This window comes from Brassica napus, chromosome A2 (assembly GCF_020379485.1).
Source record: "Brassica napus cultivar Da-Ae chromosome A2, Da-Ae, whole genome shotgun sequence".
Taxonomy (NCBI): Eukaryota; Viridiplantae; Streptophyta; class Magnoliopsida; order Brassicales; family Brassicaceae; genus Brassica; species Brassica napus.
The window spans coordinates 2,117,011-2,131,416 of record NC_063435.1 but is presented as its reverse complement, the minus strand read 5'-3'; the positions used below and the strand labels follow the sequence as shown (position 1 = coordinate 2,131,416).

The window sequence follows — 14,406 nt, the reverse complement described above, 5'->3', positions numbered from 1 at the left end:
CCATATAAAAATACATAAATATCTTAATTTTGAAATTTACTTTGAACATTTTTTTGTTAAAAAATTTGAAAAAATATTGACAACTTAATTTTTTAAAATTTTATAAATTACTTAAACCTTAATCCCACAGTGAAAATTTTGTTATCACTAATTTAGACTTTTTGCTATAACAGATACAAATGACAAAAAAAGAGCAAAAAGCATCTTCTAATAAATATTAATATTAAAATATACCATATATATATTACTATCATTTAAATTTAATTATATATCTTATCAAATAGAAAAAATATTTTTTCGATTTATAAATTTTTTTAATATGTTCGCAACAATTTAATTATATAAGTAGTAGATAATGATTTTTTAATTATTCAATATATATTTATTAATTTATAATATGTTATAAACATATAATATATAAAATAATTTATATATATAATATTTATTCCGCGCAAGGCGCGGATCTTAACCTAGTGGTGCTTATTATTATACCACTCTTAACAAAGCTTTAACGAAAAAAATTGAAAACGTTACTTTGGAAACTAAGTAAACATGTCTATTGCGATGTCTAATATGCATCACACACATGGGTATCCTGAGCATAACGAAATAAAATATTAGACTAGTGTCCTCAAAAGTTTTCAAAAAATTCACATTAAAAAAGCCTCAAATTTATTTAAGAAATTGTTAAAACCTTACTAAAATGTTTATGGCCTCCAACATCTCAAAGACGCCTCCGGTCACACATATGTATTATAATAAATTTAAATAATGCTATAAAAAGAGAAACTCTATCACAAACCGATTCATCTTTGAGACTATGAAATATTTGATGAAATATAAAGAACAAGTTGCAGAACATATATATATTCCACCTAGGCACCTAACCACAGTTAATATTACATACTAACACATTACATGAAAAAAGAAAGTAAAAAACCGTTAGGCAAAAACAAATAATAAATCAAACATCTAACTCTATCCATAGATCACTGACCAACACCCAAACATTATAAATGCATATGTATATTTAAAGTGAAAGTAATGAAAATGAGTTTTGATATGTAAGCTATATGAATCACTACATTATATTGTTTAAAGCATGGAAATTTCCCAACATAAATCACTTTAAAATTTTGACAAAAAAGCATATAAACTCTAAATATTGTAAAATGCCATAATATAAATTTTCTAAATTATAGAATATTTATATTTACTTTAATCATAAAAAGCCTAACTCATATTTATTATAAGAATTTGACTTCCAGATTTAAGTATACTTTGTTTTTTTTTCCACAGTTTATGTTAAAAACCCAGTATCTCGCTTTAACATTTGTCACCTCACCTTGATTTAATAGCTAGACAATATATTCTATATTTTTTGCACCTAATCCTATCCATATATGGGCTAAATGAAAATGCATATAAATCCAAAATATAACAGATTATGATAATTGTTTTTGCTGAAAATAATATAAAAACATTTCATTAATACCCTTTACAGTAACGTCCCCTCAAAAGAGAAAATCTGTAACGAGATTTCTTTCATAAATGGTTTTGTTTGTTTTGTTTTAGGCTTTACATACTTATTCCATTTATTATTAATAAAATCTTAAGGCCATAGAATAAACTTATATATCTTTGAAAATATTAAATCAAATATGGCTATTATAGTTTTCTTTATATAAATAGCCTTAAGTGGTTAATATATTGTGTAGATTGTTTTCATTTGGGTGAGAAAAAAAATGGATTCTAATCATGATAGCAGTTCAAGCAATGGACTTGAAACTTCGATGAGCACAACCAATCGGGATAATAAGATTTACCATCGCCACTCTGTTCATCAAATTCAAAGGCTTGAAGCGTAAGATCTTAATGTAGTTTTATGTTAGTTTTTATTTTTGGTTAAGAATTTCTTAATTAATAATTAATTTGTAAATTGATTTAAGGTATTTTAAGGAATGCCCTCATCCAGATGATACGCAGCGACATAAATTGGGCGAAGAACTGAAACTTAAACCGAAACAAATCAAGTTTTGGTTCCAAAACAAAAGAACACAAGCCAAAGTAATATTTTGTCATCATTTCTAGTATTTCTTCTCTATATATTATAATTTAGTACATGATATGAAGTGAAAATCTAAGAGATTTAATTGGTGTACAAGTCATCATTTTGTTCGTCACAATCAATTCTGAATTTCGATGGATGCATGTTAGATATTTTTCGCACCACAGTGGAGCTAATACGTAATTGTATTTTCCAAAAAAAAAAGAGATTGGCCTTGAAATTCTTTCAGTTACCAATTTTTTTTTGAATTATAGGCTCAAAGCGAAAAAGTATTCAACGCATCACTTAGAGCAGAGAACATAAGAATAAGACGTGAAAACGAAGTGATACAAGAGGCACTAAAAACTGTGACTTGCCCTCCATGCGGTGGTCCTCGTCCTGGGAAAGAAGAACGCAAACTATATCTCCAAAAAATGCGTGCACATAACGCATATCTCAAAAGACAGGTTCATTTTCACATATATTTTTTTATTTTAAATTTATAATTTGATTTTGATCAGATAAATTCCTAAAATAAGAAAAAACTACTGGTTAATGTTCAATATAATATCCTTATGGATAGCAATATAAATATGTGAATTATACATTCCTATACAAGCTCTTTCAACTAAAAATGCTTTTCTTAAATAAGTGTTTGTTTTTAGTCAAAGCAACAAATGTTTATTTTTGGCTTTTCATTTTTATAGTTTGACTTGTTAAACATGCAATATATATTAGATTCTGGTTCACCGTTCATTTAATATATTAAATATAATAAAATATTTAAAATTGCTCAACTATATATAAACTTTAATGTAAAATGGATACAGAAAAGTTATATAAAAAAATTAATTGCAATTGTACTATATTCATGAAAACTGTATCTACATTACCATTAAAACCACTAATTTTTTGTTGATCAAAATATGGATATCAGCTTGAACAAATCTCAGACTTCGTAAACAATAACGGAGGCCACTCAATACCTAGCGTCAATTCCCTAGCATCAACTTCCAGTAACCCTCATTTCTCCTACGGGACCTCTTCAAACCGTCCCCTCGAGCCACCAAGCTTGGAAAGAGAACAATATACTCATGAACACATCAACAACGCCCAACCGACTCAGCATTTCCAGCCGCTATCTCAAATGGAGAAAATGATGATGTCTCAAACGATGGTAAATGCCGTGACAGAAATTATAAGACTGATTCATATCGAAGAACCGATGTGGATCAAGTCGTCTATTGATGATAGACTTGTCATTGATCAAGAGAACTATGAGAAGTCTTTTACAAATATTAGCCATTTGAAGAGCCCAAGTGCTCGTATTGAGTCTTCTAAAGATGTGGTGGTGGTTCCTATGGATGCAAGAAACTTGGTGGACATGTTCTTTGATACGGTATGTATCTTTTAATTATATCTGAACTATGATATCTCATGGAAGCTATAATTGTCTTATTTTTACTATGCTTTTATAAATAATAGTTGTCGTGCGAATATGAATAATTTAGGAAGTTATTTTCATAAATTTAGTTTCCAATCTAAATACAAAATATTTCAGGAGAAATGGGCGAGGATTTTCTCAACAATTGTGAACGAAGCTAAAACGATTCACGTGCTGGAGTCCATGGACACACAAAGACAGAACTTCTCGCAACTGGTATGAATCTTATAACATTCTAATTTTATGTTTTTAACTCTTAATAAATATAATAAGTATCTGATAATACAAAAATGGGCTGATATATAAAATAGATGTATGAGCAACTGCACATATTGTCGCCATTGGTGCCACCGAGAGAGTTTATAATCTTAAGATGTTGCCAACAAATTGAAGACGATCTCTGGGTGATTGCTGACGTCTCGTGTCATCATGTAAACATTGACTTTGAGAGTCCGACTTGCTCCAAACGTCCGTCCGGTTGTCTCATCCAAGCCTTGCCCAATGGTCTCTCTAAGGTCACACTCTCTTCTTTTGTTTGTTTTTTTAATATATATGCAAGTATCTTTTTATCAATTTATCATGAATATTGATCAATTTATCCATGAATATGATCAACACATTTAATATATATGCAAGTGTCATTAATTTGTATCTTGTTATCAATTTATCCATGAATATTGATCAACACACTGAACTAATACATATATAACCAATACCAAAAAAAATTACGATCCAAGTAGAAAACCATTTGATTTTGGGAAATGGTTACTCATATCTTAAATGCATGACATATTATAGCTCATATGCTCTACCGTTTTACCTCATATTGCTACTGAGGTTAGAAAGAAAACATGTCATACTTTTGATAAGTAATCAAAACATGTACAACATTCTAAACCTTTAATTTTGCAGTACCCTAAAACTATAACTATGACAAACAAAATGAGCAGGTTACGTGGATGGAGCACGTGGAAGTAAATGAAAAAGTGCGGACACATCGGATTTACAGAGACCTCTTATGCGGCGGGTTTGGCTACGGAGCTCGCCGTTGGACCGTTACTCTTGAAAGAATGTGTGAGAGGCTCCATCTATCCTCCATCTCCGTCTTCCCCACCACCGACTTCGCCGGAGGTACTTTTATATATAACTACATATTAAAAACAAACAAATACTTACTTAAGATGTTTTATACAGAAAAAATATTTATTAGTCTGGTTTGAGAGAAACACTCTAATATGCAACAACGATGTGTGACAAGTGCTAGTTTGTGAACTTTTAGTATGTTAAACTCTTATATATATGATTTAATACTTTAAGATACTTTTCTCTTCTTTTTTATTATAGTTGTGGAAACTATAGAGGGAAGAAGGAGCGTCATGAATTTAGGAGAAAGAATGTTGAAGAACTTTGCGTGGATACTAAAAATGTCTGGAAACTACGATTTTTCTCAACTGTCTGAAACCAACAGCAGTGGAGTTAGGGTTTCGGTGCGGGTAAACTCAGAGGCTGGTCAACCGACGGGTCTCATTGTCTGCGCCGCTTCATCTATATGTCTCCCTCTCTCTCCTCTCGAAGTCTACAATTTCCTTACAAATCTCGAGATTCGCCACCAGGTATATACATGTATATAGTTAGGTTGATTAGACATGTCCAAATTTTAATTTTCTTTTTTACGTGTCGTTATTTTCACATCGTTTTAGTTTGGGTAATTAACTAGAAAACAATTTTTTGATGTAAAAAAAGTGGGACGTTCTCTGCCATGGGTATCCGGCTGCTGAGGTCGCTGGCTTTGCAACTGGAACAGATGATAAGAATCGTGTGAACATCCTCCAGGTATTTTACTCAAACACAATGTCTTTTGCCAGGCCGGGTCCGGTCGGGAGCATAAGTAAATGAACCGATTGTTTAAGACATCATGGTTTTATACACGACAATTTTAGTTGTTGGTAAAATTTATGAAATATTTATATAAAAGATAAGAGCACATTTTTGCTAAAATATAGGACATTTTGAACCCTTTTTTTTAATGTCAGACCAGCACTAGTCTTTGCATTAGCTTTGATTCATTTGACCTAAAAGTTAACTAATGTTGGTTTATTTGTATATGTATATATTATTTAGACTGCGAGTACAGCAGAGGATGCTGATATGATGATAATACAAGACAGCTTCAGAGATGCACTAGGAGGTATGGTGGTGTATGCTCCAGTGGACCTGAACACTGCATCGGCTGCCGTTTCTGGCCAAGTCAATCCTTCAGGCATTCCAATCCTCCCTTCCGGTTTCATCATCTCCCGCGACGGCCATCATTTCACTTCCCCTGAGCTCGAAGATGGCAGCGACTATAGTAAGTCGCTCCTGACGGTGGCTTTCCAGATACTTGTCTCTGGTCCGACTCTTTCTGGAGATCTCCAAATTGAAGAATCTACCACCACAGTCAATACTTTGATTACCTCCACCCTTCAAAGGATCAAAGTCATGCTTAATTGCAACGAGGGTAAGTGAGAGTTTAATCCACCCGTTTCACAATTCACAAAACTATTCCGTTTTTATTACTATTATCAAAAAATAATGTTGTGAGTGAGAAGACTATTCTCAAAAGAATCATACTCGGACCTTTAATGTTTTTGGTTGGTTAAAAAACTTATTATCTATAAATGAGTCCCTTAGACATATAAACAATATTTATGGTGTTGCCTCTGTTGGCATATTGGTTTGTGGTATATTAATGTTGTGAGACTACAAGCTGTTATTGTTTATCATTTTCTCTGCCATACATATTGCATAACAACATGGAATGTTACAACATTACAACCAAAAACAATTCTAGCTGTTACAAATTTGCTAATAATATCAATTTCAATTATTTTATCTAAGTTAAAGATCATTTCAAGAAAATAAAAAGAGATGTTACAAATGTATGGTGGTGAATAAAAAGAAAAATATCACTAAGGTGTATGTAACGTGTCGCTTCACGCTGTCCAGTAAACCAGTGCCTAACTTCCAGCAGCACTAAGCCTAACGTTCTTCAAAGGACTATCATTCTACTCATTTTTAATGTTTTGAATTTTTCTGACTGATGATTGATTAGATAAATTATAAATATGGTTTCCAGTAGAGGTTGGAGTTTATTGCAATCGACGATATTTTAACAAATACTTCTAGCAGACAACATCCACAAACACCAACCACTTCCTCCTCTTTCAAACCCTTACCAAAGTATGTGGCTGAAGAATTTTGGTATAATATCAATAAATCGGTGAAAGTTAGTAAATAATTAAGAAACTAAAAAGAATTGAGTGGTCTCCTTCATTTCTTTCCAAGTGTCTAATTTCTGTAGAACAGTCGGCTTAAATCTACAATAAGAATCTGTGACATGTACAAAAGTGCACTCAAAACATACTTTATATTGAACTTCCACCGAAAATGATTTTCTTACCATTAATAATTAGCTCTCATCATATATGCTTAGCAATTAATAATTATCTTACACATTTTAAAAGATTGATTAGGACCTGGACAATGGATAAACATATTAAGAAGAAAAAGTTAAAAATAATTATAATATATTATAAATATATATACGGTGTTCATCTATAAGGCTTTCGTAATGGAACGACCCACACCAGGTATTTTTAGAGGTAGGAGATATTTAACATCATATTTTTTGTTTATTTTCGGTAAATTTGTACAAAGAAAAACGACAAATCCAACAACAACAAAATCATATGGTTTTGGATTTCCACTAAAGCCTCGTTTCAAAAGTTGGCATTAAAGTATTAAACTGAATCATGATGTTGTAAATTATTTAAAGGTCCGTCCGGTCCGTCCAGTCTTCTATTGATTAATAATTAATCATCTGTTCTAATTTCTCTTCCATAAAATATAAACACTTACCAAAATATGTTCATGATATATGTTCAAAATATGTTCCACAATTATTTTAGATATACAATGCATGCTGTTGATATAAAAACATAAATAATACTTAAATAATTATATGGATAAGCACTCCTAAATCTTAATATAACTTTTTTGTTAGGTAACTGACTAGTAACATTAGTTACAATAAAAAAAAGCTATTGTATAAGCATGATAACAGCGAGTAAGCACAAAAAAAAAAAAAAATCGCGAGTAGAGCTTCTTTTTTTCTCTTTATGAATCTACTAGTGGCTCACATTTCTCCGTCCAGCAATATGATAATATATTTCCTTTTTTGGTAGAGACAACTCAGACAAGGACAACTATAAAATCTAGAAGATAATTTAATTTGAGAAAACGACCACGCCCACGGGCGACACGTGTCTTTGAAGGTGAGCCACAAGATTTCATCAGTGTCTAGAGCGTTCGATGGAAAAACCAATAAAATAAGGAAAACCGAAAAAGCGCACATACCAGGAGCTGACGTGGCACCCCACCTCTATCTTACTATTTTTTCTCGGCCCCCATCTCTCCTCCACAGACCCCCCCAAACATTTTTCTTTCTTCGTTTGCTCTTTCCTTCTTCCGTAGAAACAAAAAGAGTTACATTTACGACGTCGTTTTCTCGTTCCCTCAAAATAGCTCCGGTTTGCTGGAAATCGTCTAACCGGAACAGAGAGATAAATCGAATCAGTATTTGAGTTCTGTAGAAACGAACTTAACGGAGAAAATTTTAAGCTGAGTTTCTAAAGTTAAATTCGCACCTTCGAATTGTTCCTTTTTTTTTTTTCTCCGGCGAGATCTTAATCAGGGAAGGAAGCTATGGCGTCGTCTCCGTTGACTGCGAATGTTCAGGTTTAAAACTCTATTTAATTTTTTATCCCAGTTTTCAGATTAGCTAATGAATCTATGAGCTTCAAAGTATAGTTTTTTTTATAAACTCAGATTAGAGTTTGGCATGTTAGTATAGTGTAATTCATTTGCAGACTCTTGAGTTCCAATGTGAATACAGTTGAAAACAGTTGGAGTTTGTATCCCACATCGAGAATTAAGTACTCCTTCCGTTTTTTAATATAAGTCAGATTTTTTTGTTCCAAATTATATATCGTTTTCGATTTTCTATGTAAAATTTATTAGTAAATAATATTGTATGACCGATGGTAACATATCTTTTATTTTTCTATTGGTTCAATTGTGGTTAGGTAAATAATTAATGATGTTTTTGTTTAGAAAATATAAAAAATTAATGATTTTCTTAATCAACGTGTATAGTTGTAAAACGACTTATATAAAAAAAACGGAGGGAGTAATATATAAAAGGTTAATGGTCAATCCACTAATAACCAATAAGATTTAAGTTGGAAGCCCATAACAAACCGAATCTAACAGGGTGGTGGAGTGGCCTAAGTCATTTATATATTACTCCGGAGCAACTAAAAAAAGAAAGTACCTGAACCAATGCCACTCTTGTTAAATTTGTGTGAACAAATAAGATGATGTTTCCATAAAAGCAAAGTAACTGAACCAATGCCACTCTTGTTAAATTTGTGTGAGCAAATAAGATGATGTTTCCATAAAATCCCCCTCCCTTTTGTTTACAGGGTGATGACAATAGAGTTGAAGAAACTGCAGAGATACAACTCAATGACCAAGTTTTTGACTATGCACCCAAGGTTTTTGCTTCTTTTAACTTCTGATGTGTGAATATTGTTATGTGAAAGTGTACATCTTTGGCTCAATTCATCTTTGATATTAGGTGCGGAAACCATACACTATAACAAAGGAAAGAGAGAGATGGACAGATGAAGAGCACAACAAGTTTGTTGAAGCTTTGAGGCTATACGGGCGAGCATGGAGAAAAATAGAAGGTAATAATTGAATAATCTAAGTAATAATACCACTTGCTACTGAGTTATGTTGTGGGTCTTTACATACCTGAACCACCAAGTTTCAATAACAGAGCATGTGGGCACAAAGACTGCTGTTCAGATTCGAAGCCATGCTCAGAAGTTTTTCTCTAAGGTCCATAAACTTATTTTGCAAATAACCGCTTAAACAAGGGATGATTATACATAGATTGTTTTGAGACTTTGATGTTCTGACTTGCCTTTGTTTTGTTGTGTGTTTTCTACATAGGTTGCTCGAGAAGCGTCAGGAGGTAATGTGAGCTCTTTGGAGCCGATTGTGATACCACCTCCTCGTCCCAAGAGGAGACCAATGCATCCTTACCCACGTAAGTTGGGCAACGAGGGAGACCAAACAAGTAGATCGGTTTCTCCCTCAGAACGAGACAACAGATCTCCATCCTCTGTGTTGTCCACTGTTGAATCAGAAGCCTTTGGTTCCTCTGATTCACATTCACCAAATCGAAGCTTGTCCCCTGTCTCCTCTGCATCACCGCCTGCTGCTCTTGCAACTACTGCAAATGCACCTGAAGAGTTTGAGACTCTGGTAGGTGACCAAACAGAAACCCATCAAGGAACCGTTAGAGGCTTAGTTTCTAATGTTCTTTGTTTGATGAATTTGTACAGAAGCTGGAGTTGTTTCCAGCAGAGAGACTCTTAAACAGAGAGGAACCGACGAAGCAAAGCCTTAAACTCTTCGGCAAGACAGTTTTGGTCTCTGATCCAGACATGTCCTCATCTCCAACAACGTCAACAACTTACTGCAAGTCACCGATTCAGCCATTACCAAGGAAACTCTCTACATCCGAAACATTTCCCATGGTAATAAACCCGCAAGAAGAACGTTTGAGCTGTTGGTTACAAGTCCCTCATAAGCAAGAAGAATGCTTAGAGTCAGAAAAGGGCGTCCAAAATGAAGGATCATCGACTGGGTCAAACACTGGTTCGGTGGATGATACAGGACACACGGAGAAGAGCTCAGAACCGGAAACAATGGTATGCCAATGGAAGTTTAAACCTAGCGAGAGGTCTGCATTTTCTGAGCTCAGAAGAAGAAACTCTGAGTCGAATTCAAGAGGATTTGGTTCGTACAAGAAGAGAAAGATGGTTACACAAGCAGAAGAACAACAGCAAGAGATTCACATCTACTTATAACTAGGACATTTTTCTCAGGTACCAAAGTCTTTAAGTTCAATATCCATTCAACTTCTTAATGTTCACCAAAGTTTTACTTTTGCATAGTTTTCTTCGAGCTGTTTGTTGTTTAGGCTAAAGTTTATGCATAATTTGTAACTGTAATACACACTTGTACAATTTGTTTTTTAATTTAACCAGCGATTATGAGCTCTTTGTTATCGATTGCCCTCAACAAATATTAAGTTCGTTTGCAAGAAATTGCAATTGGTTTGGGTGAAGAGTTTCCTTCAGATGACATTGGTGAGGAGGTTAGTACCAACATCTGAAAGCCATACTTGAACAATAGTAAGAACGGTGTTTAACCGGATAATCGAACCGCTTTGAAAACCAAAGACAAAGGTTCAAAATCGAAATCGAGTACCTAGAACTAAACCAGAAAGCTCAAAAAAGTTAATTGAAGCTGGTTTTATCGGCCCATGTGGGTTTGGTTTTGTTTAGATCCAGGAGAATGAGATGCTCACTTGCCAAACCAGACTAAACCGATATACACACTCACATCCGTATAAAATCTATCTCGTACTTGGTTCGTACACGTTAGCCAGCAAGAGACTACGCTCTACTCTAAGTCTCTAACGTACGCCTAGTACACTATACTATACGCGAGAGAAGATGACGTCACAAGAGAACTAAAACAGCGTCGTTTTGAGAGCGGATGATTTTTTTTTTCAAGTCGGAGAGCTGGTACGACGGAAGGGAAGCGTAGGAGAGAAGAGAATGGCGGCGAATGAAGAAGAAGCGGTGAAGTACGTATGGGAAGGAGCGATTCCTCTGCAGATTCATCTCCACAAATCCGAAGTCGCTTCTCACCCTCCTCCTCCTCCTGCTCTCGTAACTCATTCTCTCTTTCAATATCTTCAATTTTGGAATTCTCTAGTTGGTTAGGTTGGATCACGATCGAATTCGAGTTTCTAGGGTTTTAGCATCGCGTTTGGCTTTGAATCATCGGATATTGATTATCAATTTGCTTGAGTGCATGAAAACGAGTTAAGCTCTCTGTTTGTTGTTTTCACTCTTGCATTATCAGGTGTTGGCGCCAAGAATAGGATACTTGCCTCTGTTAGTTCATCTTATAAAGCCTTACTTCAAAGATTCACTGCCTCCTGGAGAAGATTCCATCTGGTTTGACTACAAAGGATTGCCTCTGAAATGGTACGCCATTGTTCATCTCTTAGTGTATAATGTGGAATCACTGTTTTATTGATTGTGATATGTTTAAGTGGAGAGGTGAATCTTGTTTGGTTTGCAGGTATATACCAACGGGTGTTCTTTTTGATCTTCTATGTGCAGAACCAGAGAGACCTTGGAATCTCACTGTAACCTTTCTTTCTTTCTCTCAACTTCATCAGCTTCTTATGTTTGAGAGATGGGCTTAGGATGCACAAACTTATTTCTTTTTATCTTTGTTGTTCTTGAGCTTTTGTGAAACTTTTTCGCTTGCAGATACACTTTAGAGGATATCCTAGCAACGTACTGATACCATGTGAAGGAGAAGATTCTATCAAGTGGAACTTTGTTAATTCTTTGAAGGAGGTTAGTGGAAATTTCTCGAAACTTGTACTATTTGTCTTGTCACTCTTAAGTGAAACGCTGCATGCTGTTCCCTTGTATTTCACATTGTAGAACATTGAAATTTTTTGTTACCTTGCATAAGTGCTCTGCTTTTTTTTTTTGTACAAGTGTTCTTCCACATTTTGATGTATTACTAACTTTGAACAATCCCGTTTACATCTCTGTCTGCTAACATGATCAGAGTGTCATAGGCTGTTATAGGGTGTAACTGGTAATGAAGGCGAATGATATTTTGACCAATTTTTGCTAAAATCATTTGGTCATTCCGTAGTGGATTAACCATAGACTTCTCATGTGTGCTATTTTAACAATGCTTTACTACTACTGCAGGCGGCATATATTATCAATGGAAACTGCAAGAATGTTATGAATATGTCTCAGAGTGATCAAGAAGACCTGTGGACTTCTGTCATGAACGGTACGAGTGGTCCATGTTAGGCATAAAAATAACACTAATCGCATAGCCATTATCATTCTAGTTACATCAGTACTTGTGGCTAAAACTCTAATCTCCACTAGATGATGCTTTTGCATTCAGAATCAGCATTCTCAATTGTCACTGCCTACACAATCCTTTTGGATATTAGTGACTGAAAACTGATGGTTTGGCAGGTGATCTTGATGCCTACACAAGATTATCACCCAAGATTAAAATGGAAAATATCGAAGATGAGTTTTCAAGAAAAGCAAGTGTGTCATCTCCACAATCTCGACAAGGTGGGACTGAGATAGATGTGGCTGGACAAGTCAAGACAGGTTTGCCAACTATAAGCTCTGCCTCCATATTTATACTCTCCTTTTTTCCTGACTCTTGATTAATCCTTTTGTCAGCAAGGGTTCCTGTTCGGTTGTATGTTCGAAGTGTAAGTAAAGATTTCGAGAATCTTGAAGATGTACCTGAGATGGATACATGGGATGAGATCTCGTACCTAAATCGCCCTGTTGAGTTCCTCAGAAAAGAAGGTAGTAACTTCATCATCTTAAAGATGCGCTGCACTGTTCTTATGATCTTCACTTGGCTTTATGGTGATTTCAACTGGTTCTTGAGTCTCACCTGAGATAAAACTTATTAGTTCCAGTATCTAATTACAGGGAAATGCTTTACTTTGCGCGATGCAATTGAAAGTCTCCTCCCGGAGTACATTAGAGACAGAGCTCAAACGAGTGGAGAAGAGGGGGAACAAAGAACCACGGATGCATCAGATGTCTCGCAGGAGACGAGGGGAGAACTCAAATTGGTAAGGATCCAAGGGATTGAGATGAAACTAGAGATACCGTTCTCGTGGGTGGTAAATAACTTGATGAACCCAGAGTTCTATCTCCATGTCTCTGTTCTTGTTAAAGAACCTCAAAGGTAGGCTCTCTGAATATTGCTTTCACGTTTGTCTTAGAGGCCAAAAGAATCAATGATTTGTTTATATACAAGCAACTACAAGCACAGTGAAAAAAAGATTGAAATCGTTTAATATTGGTCGATCAGTTCTTGACCAGTCTTTATTATAGAACAAAGCAATTGTTTAACTTTTTCTAGCAACAATAGCGTAACAATCAGAACAAAGCAATCCCAATTCAATCAATTGGATTTAGTATCTCCAGGAGTGGAAGCAGTAAGCTTGTTGTATTCTTCGAGCTCATCGTAATACACATCCCAAACGCATCGGACGCAACCGCTACCGCAACAATCGCCAGCCTCTGGTTTCTCCGGCGGTGGTGGGAGCGATACCTCCTCCTTCTTATCCTTATCCTTCTTCTCCTCCACTACCTTATCTTTCACCTCCGTCGAAGTCTTGTCGCTCTTGGTCGCCATGGTAATGGGCTGTTGTTCTCGAGATCCGGAATAGTAAGCAAATGATGATCGTTTTAGAGGAAGATTTCGCTTTAATCCAAATCTCATGCTCAGAAGCACATCGTGAAGGCTTTTCCGGAGGCGATTGTAATCGGGCGATGTGGCGATCGAGATTCTGGGATGGAGATGAAGACCGCGGTGATGCAACAAAACCATACGAATATATCGAAGACTTTTTTTTGCTCGTCTTTTCTAATTACTTTTTCAAAGTCAGAATTGATCTCTCTTTGACGGTAAGAATATGATACGTGTCGTGCTATAATTGGTGGGACGGAAGTCAATCCACGACCAACTGCATGGACGACATATTTTACAGAGTCAGTTAAGCGAACAACTTCGAGTCAGAACCATTATGTTATGATCTCAACAACAACAATGATCAATGTTACAACACTCTGAAACCAGAGACTAACCTATCTATAGGTGTTCCTCTTCCATGTTTTTTTGTATTTGTAGTAGTCTCCTCACTCTTCTGCAT

The 14,406-nt window shown here is 35.1% G+C and overlaps 4 protein-coding genes across 4 annotated transcripts; 3 read left to right on the top strand and 1 right to left on the bottom strand.

Annotated features, from left to right (window-relative positions):
* The first annotated feature begins 1,134 nt into the window (after positions 1 to 1,134).
* On the top strand, positions 1,135 to 6,162 carry LOC106357284 (homeobox-leucine zipper protein HDG9). The gene is made up of 10 exons (XM_013796967.3): positions 1,135 to 1,864; positions 1,950 to 2,067; positions 2,323 to 2,514; positions 2,985 to 3,446; positions 3,609 to 3,707; positions 3,803 to 4,006; positions 4,442 to 4,622; positions 4,836 to 5,104; positions 5,235 to 5,324; positions 5,613 to 6,162. The coding sequence occupies exons 1-10, from the start codon at positions 1,746 to 1,748 to the stop codon at positions 5,994 to 5,996; spliced, it is 2,118 nt and encodes a 705-aa protein (XP_013652421.1). The 5' UTR covers positions 1,135 to 1,745; the 3' UTR covers positions 5,997 to 6,162.
* Positions 6,163 to 7,892: 1,730 nt separating this feature from the next.
* LOC111202817 (protein REVEILLE 1-like) lies at positions 7,893 to 10,664 on the top strand. Its single transcript, XM_048749017.1, has 6 exons — positions 7,893 to 8,267; positions 9,014 to 9,085; positions 9,169 to 9,280; positions 9,373 to 9,434; positions 9,549 to 9,863; positions 9,944 to 10,664. The coding sequence occupies exons 1-6, from the start codon at positions 8,235 to 8,237 to the stop codon at positions 10,469 to 10,471; spliced, it is 1,122 nt and encodes a 373-aa protein (XP_048604974.1). The 5' UTR covers positions 7,893 to 8,234; the 3' UTR covers positions 10,472 to 10,664.
* A 385-nt stretch (positions 10,665 to 11,049) lies between these two features.
* On the top strand, positions 11,050 to 13,603 carry LOC125582351 (autophagy protein 5). Its single transcript, XM_048749011.1, has 8 exons — positions 11,050 to 11,341; positions 11,538 to 11,662; positions 11,760 to 11,826; positions 11,954 to 12,043; positions 12,413 to 12,500; positions 12,695 to 12,838; positions 12,914 to 13,045; positions 13,175 to 13,603. The coding sequence occupies exons 1-8, from the start codon at positions 11,228 to 11,230 to the stop codon at positions 13,438 to 13,440; spliced, it is 1,026 nt and encodes a 341-aa protein (XP_048604968.1). The 5' UTR covers positions 11,050 to 11,227; the 3' UTR covers positions 13,441 to 13,603.
* Positions 13,524 to 14,084, bottom strand: LOC125582353. Its single transcript, XM_048749013.1, has one exon. It carries the CDS (start codon positions 14,082 to 14,084, stop codon positions 13,656 to 13,658), a length of 429 nt encoding a protein of 142 aa, XP_048604970.1. The 3' UTR covers positions 13,524 to 13,655.
* Positions 14,085 to 14,406: the final 322 nt, after the last annotated feature.

Bases quoted from the DNA above. Each gene is read 5' to 3' on its own strand.
- LOC106357284 (XM_013796967.3), top strand. From the start codon at position 1,746: ATGGATTCTAATCATGATAGCAGTTCAAGCAATGGACTTGAAACTTCG. The intron at 2,068-2,322 runs GTAATATTTTGT...TTTGAATTATAG, and splicing joins ACAAAAGAACACAAGCCAAA to GCTCAAAGCGAAAAAGTATT. The intron at 4,623-4,835 runs GTACTTTTATAT...TTTTTATTATAG, and splicing joins CACCACCGACTTCGCCGGAG to TTGTGGAAACTATAGAGGGA.
- LOC111202817 (XM_048749017.1), top strand. From the start codon at position 8,235: ATGGCGTCGTCTCCGTTGACTGCGAATGTTCAG. The intron at 8,268-9,013 runs GTTTAAAACTCT...TTTTGTTTACAG, and splicing joins CGTTGACTGCGAATGTTCAG to GGTGATGACAATAGAGTTGA. The intron at 9,281-9,372 runs GTAATAATTGAA...TTTCAATAACAG, and splicing joins AGCATGGAGAAAAATAGAAG to AGCATGTGGGCACAAAGACT.
- LOC125582353 (XM_048749013.1), bottom strand. From the start codon at position 14,084: ATGGTTTTGTTGCATCACCGCGGTCTTCATCTCCATCCCAGAATCTCG.
- LOC125582351 (XM_048749011.1), top strand. From the start codon at position 11,228: ATGGCGGCGAATGAAGAAGAAGCGGTGAAGTACGTATGGGAAGGAGCG. The intron at 12,839-12,913 runs GTTTGCCAACTA...TCCTTTTGTCAG, and splicing joins GGCTGGACAAGTCAAGACAG to CAAGGGTTCCTGTTCGGTTG. The intron at 13,046-13,174 runs GTAGTAACTTCA...ATCTAATTACAG, and splicing joins TGAGTTCCTCAGAAAAGAAG to GGAAATGCTTTACTTTGCGC.